At 43.7% G+C, this 24,111-nt stretch overlaps 1 protein-coding gene across 1 annotated transcript; it reads right to left on the bottom strand.

Annotated features, from left to right (window-relative positions):
- Positions 1-1,231: 1,231 nt before the first annotated feature.
- Positions 1,232-3,961, bottom strand: LOC124699392 (probable E3 ubiquitin-protein ligase LOG2). The gene is made up of 3 exons (XM_047231704.1): positions 3,629-3,961; positions 2,438-2,942; positions 1,232-1,531 (listed from the first exon to the last, which is right to left on the bottom strand). The coding sequence occupies exons 1-3, from the start codon at positions 3,910-3,912 to the stop codon at positions 1,403-1,405; spliced, it is 918 nt and encodes a 305-aa protein (XP_047087660.1). The 5' UTR covers positions 3,913-3,961; the 3' UTR covers positions 1,232-1,402.
- Positions 3,962-24,111: the final 20,150 nt, after the last annotated feature.

The following is a 24,111-nucleotide window of genomic DNA, read 5'->3' as shown; positions in this document are numbered from 1 at the left end:
TGTTTGTGATGAACTTGATAATACGTGTGTGCTTGATCTTAATCCGTATGTTATTTATTATATATGTGACATTTGTTTCATAATATTCATCATACTTCATCCATATGTTTAGAAATCTTAAATATACATCACCTAAGTGGTGATGTAAAATACATCATCTATTGTAGCACTTTCGAAGAAGAGGTGATGTATTTTACATCATTTGAGTTTTGAGAGCAAAAACAGGTGATGTAAAAACCTGAAAAGGAGAAAAAACAGATGATGTATTTTACATCATATGATGTAACATCATCTAGAAATGCTATTATGTGCTTTCCAGGCTCATGCTTGATTGCATCGAGTCAGTTACCTTCTGAAACTGAAAGTACAACATCAGTTTCGAAAATTTTAGAATCATCCTACCGGAATTCCGGAATAACCTCATACTGGCCCGCACCTCCTGGCTAGTTAGTTGAGAAAGAGCTAGCCTTTGCCAAGCTCAGATGGTGGAAATGATCCTTTGGGAAAAAACTGATAAGAAGGCATTTGATGATAGAAGGGCGAAGAAGAGAAATTAGTGGAAGATGGCATGGAGCCATCAGACCCTCCAAGTTCAGATGGTGGAAATGATCTTTTGGGAGAACAAAGTGAGGAAAGTGATGACATGAGGCTACGTAGGTGTGTCTCCCTAATTTAGCTCATTCTCAGATAACTAGCCATGGTCTGTTTGAATTCCAGAATTCCCAAAACACATAGCAGATAACGCGAGAGTAAGTGGCATGTCATCTTGAATCCTATAGGATTTAATAACCAAATGAATTTGGTAGTGATGAATTTTGATCAAAATGTTTGATACCGCAGGAAATAGATAGGCACTGTGGCAAGAGGTTTCAGTGGATGAATTCTCCTCCAAACAAAAAGTGGAATTGCCTTAAGAAAATCTTGAGGATTACAATCCAGGGAATCTAGTGAAGTTTCATAGGAATCCAAACTCCTAAATCCTATGGCATTCCTTCGAACCAAACAAACACAGACTTCAGTTAATTCCTATGGTTTTCAAAATAGCAGGGTGGTCCTGCATTATGAAATTCCTACTAAAGGCCATGCGCCTAAGCACAATTTTGCAAGGACTCTAGTCATAAGGAAACAAAGGAATAACCACATATCCTACTCTAGTGAGACTGCGATGAAAGAGGTTTGAACTAGTCATAGAGGAACAGCTTTCAAGTAAAATGGTCAAGGTCCAAAGATCAAGACCACAAGACATCTTAATGCACTTTCTAAAATCCAGGCAATCTCATTTGCCCCTTTCATGTTTTTTTTCCTTTACCAGAAGCACTGTAATTTCATCTAAACACGCAATATATACAGGCAATTACAATTGCTAGCAATTTAACAGATTTCCCTTAGGATTTATTAGCTACTAATCTCCTTGATGAGGCATGGGCTTGCTATCAAACTCAATCTCGAGAAGGCGCTCAATAGGCTGCCTGCAAATGGGGCATTTGTTGGTCTGGAACCTTACAAGTTGAGCACACTCCATGCACAGGCACTGCAAAAGAGCATAAGACATAATTTCTCAGACTACGAAAGAGCACAAGACCTCAAAAAATAATTTCTCAGTTTCCCTTGTTTCTTGAAATAAAAGAATATTAACAAAGTTGAAAGAGCACAAGACATAATTTCTCACTTTTCCTTGTTTCTTGAAATGAAAAATAGATCAACAAAGTTCATGGAAAAATATTTGATGGTATTTCTCAAGCATTATGGATACTAACATACCTAACAAATACCTGATGGATTCTGTTCTAGAGTTTTAGGCACTGAGGTATAAAGAAGGATAAGTTGCCAGCAATACTAGGTCTACAGATTCAGTTGTCTTTTTCATTTGTCCCCTAACATAAAATGGTTGCACTTTTCAGAAATATATGAAACAGCATTGAAGTATTATTAGTTGGATAGTATGCCAAAAATCTATAAACGTTGAACATGAAATGCCTTAGTACAAAAGGTTCCTGTCTGGGTTCCAAACCAGGGGCCAGTTTGCAGTTGATATGATGTGCCTTGCTGCACTGCTATATGCCCATATGGGTCATAATTTGAAGATTTTCCAGTGTTTCGAGTTACATACACAACATATAAATTTCTGCCATTCACTTCAGACTTTGCGACCCTGGTAGATAGTAGTGCATCTGTCTATGAGTGATTGCAAATCAGGCTTTGATGTGCTCTAAAAATTTTGCTGTTCACTTTTTGGGAAAGCATGCTTTCTAGATTGGCATGTAACTGCAGATAGAGGTAATATAACTGATCTAGCCAAGCCTAATTCCATCATAGTATATATATTTAAGCAGAAATGGTTACCCATTTTTTACATCTAAAACAAGTTTGAACAACCATAAGCCCTATATCTAGATCTATTCAACTAAAGAACATTTAGTAGTAAAGGATAACCTACCATATGCCTGCATGGAAGGACAGTTGTATCTCTTGGTTCTGTAAGACAAACCACACATTCTTTCCCAGAATCATCCTCGTCAACATTCTTGTCATCTGTGTTCCTGTTCCCAATACCGTATATCTCCTGCAAGACATATCTAGTTCCATTTACCCACAGTATCTGCTGCACAACTTGAATCCCATATTCACTGTTGTCTTTCTTCACAAATACAGCAAATTTAGCCAACGACTTTGAGTCTTCTGCATCCTGTTCCCTTTCTAAATCTTGGTTGCTTGACACATCCACTTCCACTTTGAATGCGACAGGAAATACACCATCCTCCCCAACCTTAGTGAGGTCAGATTCCTCAAACATTGAGAGGTCAATCCCTGTTCCACTTGGTTGCTTGAACTCCTGACCTTTGCCTTCCTTAAATGTTACCCTCACAGGTTGGAGCATATTTTCCTTTGTAGCCTTCAGGACAGAGTCATCATCTTCTTGTGCAAAGAAGTAAACAGTTATGCTGTTTAGAGGTGAGAAGTTAAGAATCAGTATTAGTTAAAAAATAATGTGCCAGTCTTGCCAAAAGATTAACAAAAAACTAGGGAACATTCTAGACAGGTACAAAAGATGAGATATCATGCAACAAACTAAGGACATCAAATGGGATAGCCTGACCCCAGAATAAGAAAGAGCCAGACAGGCATTTAGAGAATGTAGTTAAGTATGAGTTTGCAATGGTAAAATTATGTAAGAAAGTACACACTCCAAGTTCACTAAAGCTCCATTGAGCCTCAAGTATCATGAGTTCCTCACTTGGCCACCTACATGAATATGATTAAGTTCAAAATTTCCATACCTACGCCTGATTTGGCTACTTCATCCAACATTCATTTTCCCAATCAACAGCAAGCCGTGCACACAATATACAGTAAATATGAAGCAAAGATTTCCATGATGATTCAGCGAGGCAAGTGCATAGGTGCACCCTAAATCCAGACAATTGACAAGCACTGTCCTTTTGTTCAAATGGGCAATGAAACACATCACCAAAAGTGCCATGGTGAGCTCGCCGGCAGAATTCAACAGCAGAAAACTAATCTCTCGGGATAATGAGCCCAATGATCGATTAACAAGGGTCCACAACGACATTTCAGACCTCCATCTGATCAGCAAACCAAGAATCCAAGAAGAGAACAAGTGGGGAACCTTCCGGGGGCGTCGGCGTCGAAGGAGAAGGCGAGTAGGCAGCGGCCGTCGTCGTCGCGCTCCAGCCGCAGGGTATCCCCCTTGATGTTGACGCCGGCGTGCACAGACACGGCCCTTTGCCGCTCCACCTGCGCTGGAAACGGCACCGGCGGCGGCGCGGCGGGACCCGGGGGCCAAGCCGGGTACCGGTGGTAGTACGGCGGAGGGACCCCATGTCCCCGCCCGTCAAGATGAGGCGGCGGCGGTGGCGGATTGGAGCCACCGCGGCTTCCGATGTTGCCCATTAGCGCGTCGCCGTCTTCGCTCCGCGATTTAGGTTTACTTGACTTGGCAAGTTTTGCTGGACTGCGACTCCCTTTGCGCTGTCCTCCTACTGTCAGGAAATTAAGCAAACTTTTTTAACACTAACTACTGTAGTAGCAAATTTGCACCAGAGGATTATGTTTGGGACGGCGTATACTCATTTGTGTGAGTAAATGACATCTGCCTATTCCTAGGAAATCGAAAGTACGTCTTCACGTTTGGATGAGCTGTAATTAAACCAAAGGAAACGATTATAGAGTAGTAAAAGTTTGGTTTCACTCATCTAAACCGCACCTAATCCCCTACCCTATTTAGAGGAGTTCAAAATTATACTTCTCGGCCTCTCAGTGCCCTCCTTGACCGAGGGATCATGTATAATTTTCCACTTTCACTGATGCTCACCAAAACCCTTTCCAATCGGGTAGGCAATCGGCCCCCACCGGAACCCTAGCACCCCTCTGCTGCCCTCCATGGCTGGATTCCCGCGCTGCTTGTCCCCTGCACTGACTCGGTGCGCCAATCGGGGTTGCTTCCGCGGCGATGGCTCCTCTTTGTAGTTTAATGTACTAGTTTGAATGTAATATGTATGAATTTATGAGAAATTCGGATGAATTTGAGTTAATGGGTTAGATAGATATAGGGGATCGACTAACAACGATTGAAGTTTATGGGGGAAAATACTCTCTAGAAAATGGGAAGACAGTTCCTCTAAATTATAGTAGATCGGCTAGAGATGTCCTACAGAGGTTTAGACTGATAGGTGGATGTGGCATGTGGGTTGTCATTAGCATTGTTGCCACTCCTTTGCTACCATGCATTGTGACGGATGTTAGAGGCTCATGTGTTGGGTGCATTTAAAAAAAAGTCATTGGCTTCTTTAACAATCTTCCTTGCTGGCCGAACCAAGACAATGGGGAGGAGATCTCGATCTCTAGGACGGATCATCTGGTCATAGATTGGAGCAAAAAAATGTTATATGTCTGTTAACTATGTGAAAGCACCTAATAAACGGTCAGATATTTTGTTTCGTTATACGATTTCATTTCTTTTCTGGTGAATCCATAGCAACTTTAAACTTTTTAGGCTAATAGTGTCATTTTAATATGTTTAATGGATTCCAATTTGTAAACTCATTTGTGTACTCTCAAGGGGTCTATGGTTCCCATTCCACATAATGCTCCTATATTTTCTCTTGATAATTTTCTACGACTTGGATGAGTCTGGAAAAAATTTTTGCACAAAGAAATTATTATAGAGCTCTTTTTCAGTGATTGGGGAGTTCTATCCAGTTCCGTTAATTCTGAATATATATTTGTAACTGGTGATTGGGGAGTTCTATCCTGAATTTAAGTTCTACTAGTTAGATGCACGTGTGTTTCTACGGAATAATGAAAAATGAATTCTCTAATGGGTGTATGTAAGACAAATATCCGTTTTTTCACTTCAACTTGATGACTGTTTTTAAAGTAAGATAGATCTAAAGCAAAATCCATGTGTTCAGTCCTAAAGTTAATGTAAGTTGTATAACCCAAATCTCCTAGGTTTGAGTTATGGCTTTATTTTTATACTATTTGAAATATGATATACTTCACTTAAGATTATGTTCCATTTGTTCTTGTCTCAAAAGAGAATGAGAAACACGTTACTTTCAAGTCTTTTGCATGATGGTTATCCAAGTGAATGAAATATGAATTATACATATCTTGCAAATACTCGCAAGTTCACAATGAAATCATTTCATGTTAAAATTCGTTAAATCACATGGGAACATCAATAAGTATCCAAATGCCGATCATCGCGTTGACACCGGCAAGAAGCAGTTGGAAATTTATTTGGGCATGACACATGCGTTGCTAATGTGAATTATTTCGTTTGATCTCGAGAACCAATCTACTCTTACATAACCTAACAATCAGATAATGGGAAAACAATAAGTGCAAGTTGCAACCAGATTTAGCAACTAAAACTGCACTTGGTCCTGATGAAGAAAGAAGTAAATAAGGATAGATAACAAAACATGAGCTATTAGGGGACTAGGGGTACGTTTGGTTCCTTTTTTTTGACAATCAATACCACATACTACCTCCATCTCAAGGCTTAAGACATTCTTTTTTTAGAAAAGTCAAAGCAAGTAAAGTTTGATCAAAATTTTAGAATAATCTATCAATAAATATGATATTTTGTAGATAGCACATGAAAATATATTTCATTATCTATCTAATAATATTAATTTTATATTTAACATGAGTAGCTGGCATGTCATCGAAGAGGAGGCGGCCTGATGCCCTGATCGATCAATACATTCGGAGCGGGGATCGATTACTTCTAGATTTGAAAGATGGGTAGCACCAGGCGCGCGGCACGCAGCACGGCCAAGATGCGGGGTAATGGTGGAAGCGGCACCTGCGTGGAGGATGGGACGAGCGTAGCCGAGACTGGAGCGCTCTACCGCGGGCGCAACCGAGATGAGATCGTTGTGACGGGATAAGATAGGCCGCCCAAGTCTTGTGCCAAGATCGCACGATTCGGTGGACAGTTAGACAAGAACCGCTGGTTAATTAAGAGGATGAAAAGACTAAACTACCCTTTTAAACGGAGGGTTAGATTTGAGTGGTAGTATTCCAGCCTCTCTCCAAGGAGTACTGGGTACCGTAAAAATGGCCTCAAAAAGAGTGAAATTAAGATGGATATGGATGGACATACAGAAGGACAGCGCCGGGCCGGTGGCAACAACAGTGGTCGGACGAGCGGATGGCACCGTCGGGCGTCTGCGACAGCGTCGTTATTCTACGGACACCGCGACATTGATCTGCCGCTCCGGCGTCGCTGGTAGGAGACGGCCTCGCGTACGTGTTAACTGCTTGCGGTCTTATCTCTTTTTTTTTACAGGAGCAAGCTGCTTGCGATCTTGCATTGATATGTTTAATGATCCTCTCTAACTAGGGGCTTCATCTAATTGTGTTTTTGCGTTTAGGCCCCTAATGTGTATTTTGCCAATGTTCAATCAACTTTGGGTAGATGACCTAAGGTTGATAAACTTTTGGATAAAAAATTAATTTTTTTTCCTGCGGTGGGGGGAGAGTTTTGATGTACCAACCATCGATCCCACCACCTCTAGCCATTTAATATAATAGAGATTATGGTTTAATCAGATCTTATATACCCTTTGATCTATAATATGTATCGGAGATCTAGTACTAATTCTTCGATGCTTCTTATGGATCGGATGGAGTATTATTTACTGATGTTATATTCACTTCTCTCTTCTTCCTAGTATAAATCATTTCTTAAGTCATATTGCCTATTTTGTATCGTAGATGTTAATATTTTTTTATAAACTTGATCAAATTTAAACAAGCCTTACACAAGAAAACATTAATTGGCCTTGTACCAACCAACGGAGGAAAATCATATGTACAATATGTGGAAACCTGAAGTCATAGTCCGAGATGTAAAATGGTTGAGAAAAAGGTACTGAACTTCATTCACCATTGTCACCAACATTGACGTGACCTTACTCCTATATATTGTCTTCTTTTCGCCACCACAAAATAAGTCTCAGGATCGGACATGTAGCTAGATCGAGAGAAGCAGGGAGTGGGTAAAGAGATGTGTGTTTCCGCAGTATATTATGGGAATAGGAGGCAAATGGGAGAATTCCCTTGGGTTCGGACCAAGCAATGGTTCAAGGACATTCAGTTGTTGCATTAGGTTGCTCTCTACACATAATATGTTCTATTATGCGTTTTGTGACCAGACAGTGTGAGCTCGCTTGTTCATATATGCTAGTCTAAGGACGATGCTACGCGGTGCTATAGCACCCGTTAGTCTTACAGAGTGCCTATCCTGTCTGAACGCAATTATTTCCAGAAAAGGAAAGTAGTCCCAAACATGAAAGCGACATGTCCAAAACTAAAACGCGTTGAGTCCATTGCACGGAGCACGGTACAAATGTTTTGACCGAATATTTTTTTAACCGGCCCTGTACCATCTTTTAAGCTGGATGCATAAAAATCATAACGATGCAATTAGAAACATTTACATGCAGAACTCAAAAATTACATCCAGAACTCAAAAATTACATCACACGGATTTTTTTTACTCCCTCCGTCCCAGTTCGCAAGGCAAATTCCTAAAAAATATTTGTCCCAAAATCCCTCACCTCCTAGGCACATTTTGCATTTAATGTGGGAGTAAACTAATTTATTTTTGCATGCAAACACTCATCTTTTCATCTCCCACCATGCACTAGTACTCCATGCATGTGAAACCACTGCGCACTAGTACTACATGCATGTGAAAGGCAAAGTTTTTGCATGTTTTAACGTGCAAATTTAGAGCCAATGAGAATTCACCTTGGGCTAAGATATTTGAAAACTTTGCCTTGCGAATTGGGACGGAAGGAGTAGATAGCTTTGTAATTGTAATTTACGTCGTTGGGCACACTGAAAAAAATACATCCATGGGTTAATAAAGTACATCTAGAATCTGGCACTAAAGCTTTATAAATTAATAAATTACATCCGAAAATCAGAAGAAATACACCTTGATATTTGATATTTTCATCATTTCGATGTAAAAACAATATAAAAAGTACAACCATTTCAAAAAAGTTACATGCAGAGTTGGGGCAAAAGTTACTATTGTTACATTCATCCATAAATCTGGATGAACAAACAAGAGAATGTCAGAAATTGTAGCTCACCTTGGTGCAGCGTGAGGGTGTTGAATTGGAGTGGAGGACCTGGGACACAGGAGACCGCCCTCCCGGTCGGTCGCCGAGGTTGGACGACATCCTGGGAAGGGGAGGCGTCGGCGACGGTCGTCGGGCGGCCGAGACGCGCCCGCTACCGTGGTCTCGGGTGGAGGCAGAGGCGTATCGGGCGTTGGTCCTACGGCCGCGTCGTCGGCGCCAAGTCCAGGACGAGCGCACGACGGAGCGAGAGCGGTGAGGCCGGACTGGCGGCTGGCGCAGATCGGGGAGGCCATGGTGCCCATGCGCGAGTCGAGGGAGGGCCCTCGCGGGAGGTTGGGGAAGGCAGAGGAGAGGCGGCGGAAGAGGGCAGGGCGTGAGACCGGCACGAGCACCTCCGGCAGGGTGGCGCCATGGCTAGGTGGAGACTAGTTCACGGGAGATTTCTCTCGCAGAGATCGTGGAGGTGGGGAGTGGATAAGGCTGTGTTGCGTGGAGGAGGGAGAGCCACGTGCGGGGCTGAAACTGTTTCATCTAATTCGCTCAATGTAGATCGGACGCGGGAGAGGCAGGAGCACTGCCTAAGACAACACGATGCCCCGTCACGAATTTGATTTGGGGCTAGTCTAAGTAGAAACACCTTGATGGTCTGCATGTTTTTTTTTGCATGGAATATCCGGGCTTTTATTCAGAATCAGGCACACCTGCACTATCGGCTATGCAGCACGTAGTGAGGAAACTAGGAATAGAGTTCATCCAACAACTGGTCACCTCTTGTGTGCAAACTAATCTAGCACACAAATGAGCCGGTCTATTGGCTGCTCGTTTAACATGTTGAATACAAAAAGATACAAAAGACTTAGCAAGCCCATCTATTTCGGAGAGAAAAGGCGCTACCACTGAGCGCGAGATGCGTCGCGAGTTCCAGAGATCAACAATCTCCAAGAAGTCCACTTCAAGCACCACTCGCGAAAAACCTCGGAGCTTCGCAAAGATCACCCCATCTCGAAGAGACATAGCTTCAGCTATCATAGGATCCGTGACCCCAGGGTATGGCTTGCTCCAAGCTCCGATAAAGCCAGATGGAGATCTTGCAATCCCACCCGCTCCACCACCCATACGTGCATCTAAGGAGATGCCAGCATCAGTATTGATCTTCACCCAATCATCATCAGGCGGCCTCCAACCATGGCCTGGCAGAACTGCAGCATGCTGTCGAGGAATATCGAGCACCGCTAGCGCATCCCTTATCATTTTCATAGAATTGGTTGGATTGAAACTGCCTTTATCATGAACCATATTATTTCGAGAAGACCAGATCGCCCACATTACCGTAACAATCTTCGCTCGGTCTTCTTCAGCAAGAAGAGGGTCACAGAGAATATCTCTAGACCAAGTAGTAGGATGAAGCTCTGGTAATTTAACATCCAGCCACCCTCGAGCTTCAACCCAGAATGATTTGGCATGACTACAATAAATAAGTGCATGCATCATATCCTCGTCTGCATGGAGACAGACTTTGCACCGACCAATCGGTGTAATATGGCGGTGTTGGAGTGTACTCTCCACTGGTAGGATTCCTCTCAGAACTCGCCACCAAAACACCCTCACTTTTGGTGTCACTTGGAGCTTCCACAGCTTCCTCCACAACTGTTTTTCTGAGTGTGAGCTTTCAGTAGCCGTCCCTTCCGCTAGAGTGCTATGCTCGTTGCGCTTCATTAGAGAGCGGTACGCTGATTTTACAGAATAGAGGCCTGTTTTCTCCAGATTCCAGGCCCAGAAGTCATCTCCTCCCCCATTCCTAAGAGGAATATTGGGAATTGCATCTGCTTCTGGCGCTATAAAATTCTCTCTGATCAAGCCAAGTTTCCAAAACCAATTAGCGGTGTCAATCAATTCCGACACCCTTAACAGATTTGCTTCACCAATCTGCACAGATGGAGTCATAGAACGTAAACCTGGGATCCAGCAGTCTGTCCAAATAGAAACAGAAGAGCCATCTCCAATGCGCTTAATCATCCCACCAGACAGGGCATCTCTGCCCGCCACGATCGCACGCCATGTCGTTGAGGCCCTCGCGGGCACAGTAGCATGCATGAAATCAACATCAGGAAAATATTTAGTCTTCAAAACCCTAGCACACAGGGACTCAGGATGAGTAATCAATCTCCAGCCGTGCTTGCCCAACAGTGCTCGGTTAAACATCTCCAGATTTCAGAATCCCATACCTCCACTGCCTTTCTGTTTTGTCAGTGAATCCCATGAAATCCAGTGCATTGAGCGATGGTCCAGGGAGCTACTCCACCAATACCGCGCCATGTAAGAGGTCAACTATTTACAGACCTTCTTCGAGAGGAGGAAACAACTCATAGAGTGCAGCGGTATAGCCTGAATAACAGATTTCAAAAACACCTCCCTGCCTGCACATGAAACCATCCTTTCGGAGCCACCTTGCACCTTACTCTGAATTCTCTCTCCCAAATGATCAAAGGTGCCACTTGTAAGGCGGCCTACAGCAGTTGGGAGCCCCAGGTAGCGCTCATTGAAAGCTTCCACCATAATACCCAACTGAACTTTCAGATCATGACGAAGAGCTTGGGGTGTGTTTGGACTGAAATAGATGGAGCTTTTCTCTCTGTTTACACACTGTCCCGAGCAGTTCTCATAAATACTCAAAATATGATTAAGCCTCATAGCACTCTCAGCACTCGCCTTCATGAAGATCAAACTGTCATCAGCAAAGAGCAGATGCTTGATCCAAGGGGACCGAGGGCTCACCCTGATACCTCTATCCACATAATTCCCCCAAACAAATTCAACAATGTTGTAAAACCTTCTCCACATAACAGGAATAGAAAGGGGGACATAGGATCACCTTGACGTAATCCCCTGGATGGTATAAACATAGGCAACATATCCCCATTTGCACGAACAGTAAACCTCACAGAGGTCACACATTTCATAATCAGCCGAACAAATTCCTGACTGAAACCGAGTTTTAACATAATAGCTTGTAAATAATGCCATTCTACCCGATCATAACTTTCATCATGTCTAACTTAACCGCACTCACATGATTTCTTCCCTTCTTCCTCTTCCTTATCGCATGCACACTCTCATATGCAATCAACACATTATCTGTTATTAAACGACCAGGAAAAAAGGCACTTTGCTCATCACCAATAATCTCCCCTATAAACAACCCTGCTCTGTTCGAAATGCATTTTGATGCTATCTTGTACAAGACAAAACACAGGGAAATAGGGCGATATTGAGATATACGCTGTGGGTGTCGTACCTTCGGTATAAGAGTGATTGACGTATCATTTAATCCAATTGGTAATTCCCCACCATTGAGAAAGTCCAGGACAGCAGGCACAACATCATTCTTTAATAGATTCCAGTGTCGCTGAAAAAAACCGGCCGTAAACCCATCAACACCTGGAGCTTTAGAAGGTGCCATTTGGAATAACGCCTCTTTAACTTCCTCAGCCGAGAAGGGTTTATCAAACTCCAGGTTCATGTCTGTAGTAACACGTCGCGACACAATGTCCAATAAATCGTCCATAGGCTGGAACCCTTGAGATGTGTACAGATTCTGATAGAAGTTTATATTTCTTCACAGTTTTCATCCCAGGTAACACACTTGCTCCCATCTGCACGTTCAAGGTTTGCAATTTTATTCACCCGTTTCCTCTGTGCAGCTTGAGCAAGAAAGTACGCAGTATTACGATCCCCTTCTCGCAACCACTGGACTCGCGATCTCTGCCTCATCCAGATTTCTTCCTGACGCAGAGTGTCACGTAGTTTCTTGACAATAGCTTTCTCTTCATCAGAAGGACCTCAGCCCACGGATCGGCCTTGCAGTTTATCCAATTTCTGTCTCAATTTCCGGATCCTGCGTGCCAAACATCCAAACTCCTTCGCTCCCCAAGTACTAAGTTTAGATTGCAGGCCATTTAGTGCTAGAGTAATACCCCTCATGCCTCCTTCACCAGAACCCTTCTGCCAACTGTCCATGACCAGTTTGTCGTAGTCGACGTGAGTTTGCCAAACATTCTCATACCGAAATTGCTTGCCTCCACCCACTCTTCCCTCGGCCATGTTTTCCTTAAAATCTACCACCAGAAAGCAGTGATCAGATTCCGTGGTGACAACATGCCGAACTCGTATGGACTCAAATTTTGCCATAAAATGATCATTCCCAAAGGCTCGGTCCAGCCTGGCCTTGACATTGTTCCCGCCTGACTGACCGTTATCCCATGTATACTCCATTCCCGACCATCCTAGATCATGAAATGAGCACTCATCGATTACTTCCCGAAACGCTCGCATTTGCCATTCAGGCCTAGCCGCTCTGGAAAAATGTTCAGAGGCATAGAGTGTCTCATTGAAATCCCCCAAACAGATCCATTCTCTGTGCTCAATAGCATATAAGGTCCGCATAAACCTCCAGCTTTGGTGCCTATCTGCAGCCTTGGGGGATCCATAAAACCCAGTAACCCTCAACTCAGAACCATTCTGATCGTCACTCCTCCTCACCATAGTGTCAATATGGTAGGAACTGAAATTTTTCAAATCAACAGACACCTCCGCTGACCAGAAAAGTGCAACACCACCGCTCAGACCCTCACTTGCCACGGCAAAACAACCCGTGAAGCCGAGGGTGGTCTGTAAACTCTCTACTCTTTCCTTCGCTAATTTTGTTTCCATCACAAAGAGTAGACTGGGCCTCTCTTGCTTCACAATACTGCGAAGCTCACGAACGGTCGCCGGGTTCCCAAACCCCCGACCGTTCCAACTCATGCAATTCATTGATTCAGGCAGGGCTGTCCAGCAGCCTCTGCCGTATTTTCAGAACTCGTTGGAGTCGGTCTCTTCTTCTTAGGATTAGGCTCAACACTTCCACTACCTCCCTGTTCAGAGCCAACCGGGGTAGTATTAACCTCAGCTAAATTCCTGTCCTCTTGGACATCAGCATGATCCATCAGCAGCAACGCAGGTGCTTGCACCTTCCTGTATACTTGATTCGTATTTCCAGCCTTGCGCTTATTCACGTTCTGTTTCTTCAAAGGTGATGTGTACTCTAGTACAACTTCCTCCCTCGTGCTTGAACCACGTGTATCTGCCTTGTTGTGCTGGTTGAAGCTCGACTCCCCTGTCGATCCCTCACTATAGCTGGCTCTTCTGCCCTCTTCCGGCGCCCTCAAGCCCTTCCCAAACGGCAGATCTCCATTTGAATCACGTGAGCCCGGTGATGTGCAGAGTAAGTCAGAATGCCCTATCCGGCCACAGGAAAAACAGAAGTGAGGTATTTGTTCATACTGTATTTCATACACATCCACACTTTTCCTCCTGGCCGAGTCAATTAAAATCCATCGTCTCAGAGGGTTCGCAACTTCGACAGTCACCCTCGCCCTGAGATAGCCTCCGATGTGATCAAACTGCACATCCTTAACTTTCTTGTCAATCTGTTGTGCTATAGGTAGCCACCACTTCTTCTCCCTCAGATTGAAGGGTAGATTCATGATCCGGGCCCAAAGCTGGATCCGATCAAACTTCAGCTCCGAGAGCTGCATGCAATCCTCGAACTCAGATAGGATCACCGCATTTTTGCTCACATGCCATGGTGATCCGTCCCAGACCCGATCACGATCACGCTGGGTAGCAAATTCCGCAACAAACATATTCCTGCCCACAGATCGGAATACCAAACCTCTGGGATTTCCCCAAGCCGGCCTCAATGCACTGGAGATAGTTTGTATATGAAAAACATTGCGGTACAGTACCTTCCCCGCCACCATCCACTTCTGCTTTGCCTCTTCTTCCCAATCATCAATGATCAACGGAGTCGCCTCCTCATCGGTGATATCTAGTTTGCCTAGTTCCTCCTCCAACCGCGCCCTTGCCGATCTGGGCGACATCTTCTCCTTTCCCCGATCCGACGAGGCCATCTCTCGCCGATGACACCAACGCGCCCCGCCGGAGATCGACGTGCACCGCCAAAGTCCACGAAACCCTAGTCGCCTAAACGAGGCTTCCGATGGTCTGCATGTTCTCGCCGCCACATTGATATGTAGTTTTGTTGTCTACGCGCTCCGCCGGTCGGTGTTACCAGATTAATGTAGCCGCTAACTTGGCGGAAACACCGAATGGAACCTGGGACTAGGCAAGGATGAAAACGTAGCAATCAGAGAACGCCACGTGGTTGTCATCATGTGTATTTCGGTATGTATATGATGTGTATTCCTTGATCACCGACGCATAAAAATTAATTTAGCATTAAAGCCTGGTTCATCCTTCCTTCCCCAGTACCCCACCTCTTCCTCGGGACGAGATCCTCTCACGTTGAGGTCTAAAGTCATTAAGTAACAGTAAAATTGAACTACCTAGGAGCCACCATGGTGATTTGATGCTCGCGGCCGTCCGATTGTGTAGTTGGACGTCCTAGATCGTGTCACTCCGCGCTCACGTCGATGCTGCATCTTCACGGCCTGCCAAAATAAAAGGGCTTCTACTCCATAAACGAATCTAGGCGCTCCGTCGTTCATCGGGCCGGAACATCAAATTCTTGTTGTATGGAGGCCGGCCCGTGTTGGGAGCTTCAGCGGTCGGCGGAATTCAGCCTCCTCTCGTTGATCTGTCCAGCGGTCAGTACAATTCGGCCTCCTCTCGTTGCTCTAGCTGGCCCAGTTCATCCTGATAAACTCTTCCATGCAGGCGGAGCGGCACACACGGAGGGACGCTGATTATTGATGTGATTAATGGCGTAGCATCCGTTTCCATTCGTGTTGATTGTTGAAGGACCGTTCTATGGCTGCCCACCTCCTCTTCTGGTCTCGGTTCCTTTTATATGCCCTGGTTTTTCCTTGGGCATATGCCTTCGACTAATCTGCCGGGCCTCGGGTCATGCGAGGAGAGTAGCGTCGAACGGTGTTGTCGGAAGAAGAGGATGCTTCATGCTCAGCACATCAGCGGGCTATGGTTGTGGCGTCCCTGATTTGGCTCCTTAGAGCAATATAGGGCGTGGCGGCGTGCCCAGGGACGACCGCACCTTCCAGGTTCCATCGACGACATGGACGGAGGTCTGGACACAATTTGGGATTTCTGAACACATGTATATATCCGTTTCTACTGATTTTATTACTTTGTAGTTTTATCCATAATCCTCTTGCAGTGCCTAGGAGGCGAATTGCATGGCAGGTAGATGTGCGAAAGTAAAGGTTCAGGTGATTTATTCTTGTTCATGTGCCTGTTTCAAAAAAAAAAAACTTGTTCATGTGACAAATTATTACCAATTGTATCGTAATATTGTTCTCCAGCAAAATATTACTCGTTATGGGTAGATGCATACATCACATGGGAGTTGAAAAGAAAAGAATTTAACTTCTAATTCACCATACGATACATCACACACATGTTTTTAAATTTTGTCAACTTTGAATAGAAAATTACAGATCTCAAGTTAAGACACATACATCTCTATGGAAAAATTCCTTGTATATCATCCTCTTTGTTGTTGTTCAAACATATATTTCCTTTCTTCCATAATAAGTAGCTGACTTCCTGTTTATATCTACTTGTGCCCTTTTGACTGCAGGGTGTATTTGTGCTCTTGAAACCATTGGTTCTTACCGGGTATGTTAGCTTGAGTCAGGGTTGTAATTTCTACATTGATGTATTCTCCCATGTCTTTTTCTCTACCAGGTACTTCAGAGTTACTACTCAAACATGTCAGACATACACATGGTATGTGACAAAAATAGCTTTTCTGTGCCACAAAAATATCATGCTGGTTATATGTTGTTATAGGATGGTATTAGTTTCAGTTTAGATCAACATCGTTTTAATTTTAGTTCAGGGCTTCTGTCATTGAATATTTGTCAGAAATTTAATGTCCCTCTAAAAACATTTGAAGTTGACATGTTTTACTGGGGATTTAAAATTACATAGTAATTTGTTCGAATATTTTATTCTTTAACTTCTAAGGTTTCTAATCTTCCAAGACACCTTTATCGAAAGTTAATAACTGAAGCAAAATACAATCTCCCGTTTCTTTCAGGGTGCATTCACTAGCCTTTTCTTGAAATTATTTTGGCCATTTCTTACCAATCCGCATCTTGCTGATTAGTCCCCTACTTAGCTGATTAGCATGTTGTTGTTATGCCTTGTTATTTCAAGTTATTGAAGGTTCCAAATCCTTGAGGAGATGCATGCCTCTGATCTAAAATGTTCATAATTGTGGTATTTTACACGTCTGTTCCTAAGAGTAAGCTTACATATGCGGTCTATCTATTATTGCAAAAATTATGTGATTAATATTCTTACATGTTTGTAACTCCATCCTGCACAATGGTTGTTAAACTTGTACAAGCAATATTTTCAGGTCAAAACACAGAAGGATATTTTTCTCACTTTGGCTCTTGAGTACTAGCACGAAATTGTCCAAAGAGCATGGAGAAACATACTTCTTCCTTCATGTAGTTTAAAATCCTCTTTTGATCAATTTATGGAACCAATTGTTCAGTAATTGCATTATTTTTGTTGCGCCATGTCAACGGAATAGTCTTGTATGGTTATATTATTGGTTGGTGCATAGTTCTTATGAACATAAATAGTGTTTTGTGATGATAAAATATGAAACGCCACTACATTTGTGCTTATCTTACGATTTCATCATTTATTCGTCAAAACGGACGGGCGCAGCAACGCGCGCCTACAAGATCTAGTGTAAGCTACAGTAGCCTGACTTTCCTTCTTTCAAATTGTATGGTTAAGATCAAAACAACTTAAATTATTCTACACAATGCAGATTTATGTTATACATTCAGAGTAACTACATACAGACAAAATTATGGTATAGTAAAATTTAGTTTATTTTTTTATATCTACAGTAATTAATTACATCACATAACATGGTACTAATGCTACTTTGCGCTCCCTCTTCCTCCTCCATCACCTTCCTTTGCTCCGCCCGGACATGAGCCGCCACCCCTGCATCCCCTCACCACATGGAAGCGGCGCAGCTTCACAAGCGCCGGCTTCCACTCGGCGCCGCCAAAAGGGAAGTACGAGGCCACCGTGGAGGGGGGAGGTCCACCGCCTATGTCTCATCCCGCTTCATCCTGCTAGAGCCTCAGGCCGTCGTGGAGGGGGAGAGCTCCACCGCCTCCGTCTCGCCCCTCTTCGTCCCGCTAGAGCCGACGCCCGCGAAGCTGGACCCGGATCTCGGCCTGGTCATCACCTCCATCGACTTCTCGGTAGGTGTGGGAGGCAGTGATTCTGCGCACCCCGCGTTAGGACTAGGCGTGGCAGGACCTCCGCACCGACCTCTACGTCTTCCGCACCGCTGATGGCTCCCGGCGCACGCTGCTCCAGGAGGATGGCGGCTGCCAGTGCTGGGTCAACGACGCCATGCTCTTCATCCACCGTCGCGACACCGACGACTGGTACGGCGTGTACCGCGCCAGGATCCACATCTCCGACGCGCTCTCGGCCGCGTCCGTGGAGGTGGAGCGGATCACTCCGTCGGGGTTCCACGCCTTCACGCCGGCTGCCTCGCCCGGTGCGCTGGGGCTCGTTTCAACATTCTCTCTCATCTACTCCCTCCGTCTGGTTTATTGGACGTACACGTACTCCTAGATCTTATATTTAATAATAATAATATATGATATATATTATAAAAATATATATCATTAGAAAGCTCACATGTTCTACTTTTTAATAACATAATTATTTTGTTGTACAATTAATATTATATTGGCCAAATAGACAACCTAGAGATACGTGCAAACCCTATAAACTGGGACGAAGGTAGTACATTGAATTAGGAGTAAATAATCACATATTAGTAGTAAATAATCACATATCGCGCCTGGTGCACCGTCAACCATTTTTTTATCATTCTCTCTCCTCTACATCAGCATTTATTCTACGTGACAATGCTAAGATATAACTATTGTACATGCTCTAAGTGATTATATTTCATATTATGTAAAGTTTCAGTGCGGTTAGCAAGCTTAACTGTAATTCGACACCTATATGAGCTAAACCAACATCAAGGATTACGAATTAGTTTTCTTAGGGTCTGATAAGGAATTAGGGCACTTTGAGTGTCAGGATGGAAGGACGTAAAACGACCATTTTCGTCCACGTAGTCGAAAAATGGGTCTGCACCTCAGTCCACCAACCTGACACAAAATGTTTGGCATGTCCGTGGAGTCACAAAGCTGTTTAAATTTGGGATCGAAATGCGTCGGCGCGAACGCTGCATGGATGCAATGCATGACCATTCCCCTCTGTCTTGGACCCGCATGGCAGCGACCGCGTCTACTTCGTCTTCTACATGGCGCGGCAGTACTAGCGGGCGGCGTCGCTTCCCCATCATGCAAAGGAAATTAATGGCCGCGCAACGATGCAGGCTCCCCAGGCCTAGTAGTAGGTTCCCGCCTTAACGTGTGCCACCGTCCCTCGGCTGCCTTAGGCATATAAAATGGGGCCCTGGGAGCATCCATTCCCTCACACAACCCTAGTTACCTCCCAAATCGCCACCCTAGCGCCACAATACACCTTCTCTCCATCCACCTCATCATGGTGTGCTCCATGGCGGGTCCTAGGGGCCGAGGCAAAGACATAGGCGGATGTGTTGGATCTGCAGGCTGCGGTGACCCAGCATACCACTGCATGTTGTAGTACACAAGTCGTTGATATGATCTTTGTGAAGGGACTTCTTCACATTTGCCATATCCCTCAGAGTGGTACAACAGAAACATTGCAGGTCATAACACACCAAATATTATTACAACACAAAGTCTTGACAAGTTGGTATTCTCGCAGGTCCGATGAGAACACCCTAAGATACTACTTAAGTATGATTACAACTCATATATATAAAAGAGAGCTCAGCAACTTATTTAGGTAAGTTCTACGCTGCTCGGCTCTATGATACCACGATTCATTACTACTCCTCCGCTTCATTCTCGTCGGGTCCGTAGACTATCCCATAATCTACTCCTTCCACCCCTCCGGTCAGATCAGGTTCCTCGTAGACCAGCTCGTAGTATCCTTCCGGTGCTCCATTGGCGATGGCCTCCACTTCCGTATCACAGTCTAGCAAGGGTGTCGAAAGAAAGTGAGTACAGAGGTACTCAGCAAGTTCAAAAGAGTAAAAGGTGTTTGATGCACTAGCTACGACCATTGATCAGGAAATCTCAGGTCAATGCATGTTTCGAAAACATTTCTTCAAAAGGTTGCTTTTATTATGAAAACTATGCCCGTCAGTCTTCACAGGTTGACCAGACTTCGTGGAGTTCCTTTCCTGCCGCGTTCGCGGTTCCCTTCCCGGAACAAGGAGTGACAACCACAGTTTGATACACTCTGCAGAGGTGCGTTACTTTTCCCATAAGAGATCTCATCCTTTTTGCCATCCGCAGGGACTTGCCCCCGTTCACACTTCCTTTGGTGTGAGGCCAGGAAAGAAGATCCAAGCCCACACCGCCTTCTCCGCGACCCTGCAAACCCACCCTTTTGTCCATCCGTACACCCTCGGTAGACATCTCCCGTTCATACGGCTTTACCCACGGTGTACTATGGACAATCCATCATAGACGGTAGAGCCTCTCATCCACACGGATGGGGATTTTAAAGGATTTCCCAACCTACGGCAGTGTTCTCCGAACACCCCGCTAGGCCCTATCAAGTCCGTTGGCGTGCAGGAGGGAAAAGATACAGCTGGCTTCCCTAGAGCCATTATAGATCTTATGGTCAACGCGGTATGTACGGCGGCGTTGGTAATTACTCCTAGGTTAATAAACCCATGCAATGGAACCTCCACCAACACAACCATGGTTCCATTGCCAACCACATAGTCATATTCATAATTTGAAAAGTAACATTTCATTTGCCATGCAGGAATGGTAAGTATATAGCTTTGCTGTAAAGTGATAGAAAATACTCAAGTTGATATGAGCAAGGGTGAACTTGCCTGTGGACTGCGAGGTAATGCAGTTCAATGCAGTGGATGGAACCTGGACCTCGGGTTCTGTTAAAGAAGCATCATTGTCCAGTAAGGACAATGTTATAAAATCCAAATAATGCAGTCATGAATGTATTATTTTATGTGGAATCCCTTACCCCAATTATTTATTAAAATTTAGGGTTGAATTAAGATTTATGCCTTTGGCAGTAATTTGCAATTGCTTTTATTTGTAAAAATATTTTTATCTCATAAAGAAAAATGGTTCATTGTAATACCACTTCACTTTTGTGAATCATTATTTATTTCAAAATAATTTGAAATAATAGAGTTGCCTCTATATTTTTGGAATAAGAAGAATAGGGTATTTTCCTTTGGAAAATATCTTTCTTTAACAGAAATGACTTGGAAATATAGAATTTCATTTTGAAATATTTGGAAACAAATATTTGAACTCATTTGAGGTTTTTCCTTGATTTTTAAATACAAGGAAAAATTATAAATAAAATTTCCAAGTTTGAATTTAGTTTTCCAAATTTCAAAATTTGAATTTGTTATTTAAATTTCATTTCTTATTTTATTCTTGTTAAGAATAATTTTTCATTTTCTAATCCAATTTTTCATGGATTTTTAGAGGTATATTTTATTAACTATAATTTGATGAATTTTTAAGCTATTTTTAAAAAATAGCAAAGTACTAAAATACCCCTGGCCCCAATTGGGCCAGCCCACTTAACTTGGCCCATTTGGACAGCTCATTAAGGCTCGTCCAAAACGGTTCGGTGGAAATCGTCCCGGCCCACCTCTCTCACTCACACGCTCACCTCTCTCTCTCCCAAAACCCTAACCTCTGGCGATTCGCGTGGCGACCGTGTCGCCGCCATGGTCGCCGCCGTGCTCCGGCCATCTCTGAGCTCCCTGATAACCCACAAGTATAGGGGATCGCAACAGTCTTCGAGGGAAGTAAAACCCAAATTTATTGATTCGACACAAGGGGAGACAAAGAATACTTATAAGCCTTAACAACCGAGTTGTCAATTCAGCTGCACCTGGAAAAGCACTAGTAACAGGGGTGATGTGAAAGCAGCAAGTAATATGAGAGCAATAGTAACAAGTAACACAGCAGACAGTAGAGCAAGTAATACGTAGGCAATGGCACCGATAAAATAGTTGATACTACTTCTAATGGCATATAGGACCGAGCGAGTATTTGATGATGAAAGATGGACCGGGGTTCCCAGCCTATCTACACTAGTGGTAACTCTCCAATAACAAGTGACAAGTGTTGGGTGAACAAATTACAGTTGGGCAATTGATAGGATTGAAATAGCATTAAGATAGAACATCAAGTTTATTAATCATGTAGGCATGTTTTCCATATATAGTCATACGTGCTCGCAATGAGAAACTTGCATAACATCTTTTGTCCTACCAACCGGTGGCAGCCGGGCCTCAAGGGAATCTACTGGTAATTAAGGTACTCCTTTTAAAAGAGCACCGGAGCAAAGCATTAACACTTGGTGAAAACATGTGATCCTCATATCTAAGCCTTCCACTCCAGTTATCCCAGTTGCTGTCACTCTGGGGCCTCGGGGTTCCGGACATAGACATGTGCGAACAACTTGTAGATACAATCTAAGCAATAATTATAGAGCTTAAATCTAAGATCATGCCACTCGTGCACTAGTGACAAGCATTAAACACAACAAGATTGCAGCAACAATAACTTCACAACCTTTATAGATAGACTGATCATAATGTAACAATTCATCGGATCCCAACAAACACAACACCGATTACATCAGATGGATCTCAATCATGTAAGGCAGCTCATGAGATCATTGTATTGAAGTACATGGGAGAGAGAGTACCAAATAGCTACTGCTAGAACCCGTAGTCCATGGGGGAACTACTCACGGAACATGATGGAGGCGGTGGCGTCGATGGAGAAGCTTCCGGGGGTCGATCCCCGTCCCGGCAGGGTGCCGAAACAGGAATTTCTGAACCCCGAAACTTGGTTTCGCGATGGCGGCGGCGCCCCTGGAGTCTTTCTGAAATATGATCTGTTGATGTAGGGTTTTCGCGTTGCGAGGGAATATATAGGCGAAAGGGCGGCGCGAGGGGGTGCCCGGGGGGCCCACCCCATATGGCGGTGCGCCCCCCTCCTTGGCCGCGCCCCCCTGTGGTCTGGAGGCCGTGGGCCTCCCCCTGGCTTGTCCTTCTGGCTCTGTGTGTCCCTCGGAGATATAGGAGGTTTGGCTTTTGTTTCGTCGAATTCCGAGAATATTGCCCGAACAGCTTTTCTGGAACCAAAAACAGCAGAAAACAGGAACTGGCACCTCGGCATCTTGTTAATAGGTTAGTCCCGGAAAATGCATAAAATCATTATAAAGTGTGAGCAAAACATGTATGTATTGTCATAAAATTAGCATGGAACATCAGAAATTATAGATACGTTGGAGACGTATCAAGCATCCCCAAGCTTAGTTCCTACTCACTTTTTGATGCTACTAACATAATCTTGATCATACTATTGTAAAGCATATGAGATGAATGAAGTGACTCAAGGCAATGATCTATAGTTTGCTAACAAATAGATAATTACTAAGCATATAGCAAACACTTTTCATGAATAGTACTTTCAAGACAAGCATCAAAAAGTCTTTCATAAGAGTCAACTCATAAAGCAATAAATTCTTAATAAGAGGTTTTGAAGCAACACAAAGGAAGATTTAAGTTTCAGCAATTGCTTTCAACTTTCAACATGCATATCTCATGGATAATTGTCAACACAAATTAATATAATAAGTGCAGTAAGCAAGCATGTAAGAATCAATGTACACAGTTGACCCAAATGTTTGCTTCTAGGATAGAAAGGAGTAGGTAAACTGACTCAACATAAAGTAAAAGAAAGGCCCTTCGCAGAGGGAAGCAGGGATTAAATCATGTGCTAGAGATTTTCAAGTTTTGAAATCATATAGAGAGCATAAAAGTAAAGCTTTGAGAGGTGTTTGTTGTTGTCAACGAATGGTAGTGGGCACTCTCACCCCCTTGTCAAACAGACTTTCAAAGAGCGGCTCCCATGAAGGACGTTATCTCTACCAGCAAGCTAGATCATCCCTCTTCTCTTTTGTTTACACATGTACTTTAGTTTTATTTATGGATGACACTCCTCCCAACCTTTTGCTTTCACAAGCCATGGCTAACCGAATCCTCGGGTGCCTTCCAACATTTCACATACCATGGAGGAGTGTCTATTGCAAAATTAAGTTGCTTACTGATAAATCAGGGCAAAACATGTGAAGAGAATTATTAATGAAAGTTAATTAATTGGGGCTGGGAACCCCATTGCCAGCTCTTTTTGCCAAATTATTGGATAAGCGGATGTGCCACTAGTCCATTGGTGAAAGTCTGCCCAACAAGATTGAAAGATAAAACACCACATACTTCCTCATGAGCTATAAAACATTGACACAAATAAGGGATAATAACTTTTGAATTGTTTAAAGGTAG

The sequence above is a fragment of the Lolium rigidum genome, chromosome 3 (assembly GCF_022539505.1).
Source record: "Lolium rigidum isolate FL_2022 chromosome 3, APGP_CSIRO_Lrig_0.1, whole genome shotgun sequence".
Lineage (NCBI taxonomy): Eukaryota > Viridiplantae > Streptophyta > Magnoliopsida > Poales > Poaceae > Lolium > Lolium rigidum.
The sequence above is the reverse complement of the archived record's forward strand: the minus strand, read 5'-3'. Positions and strand labels throughout refer to the sequence as shown.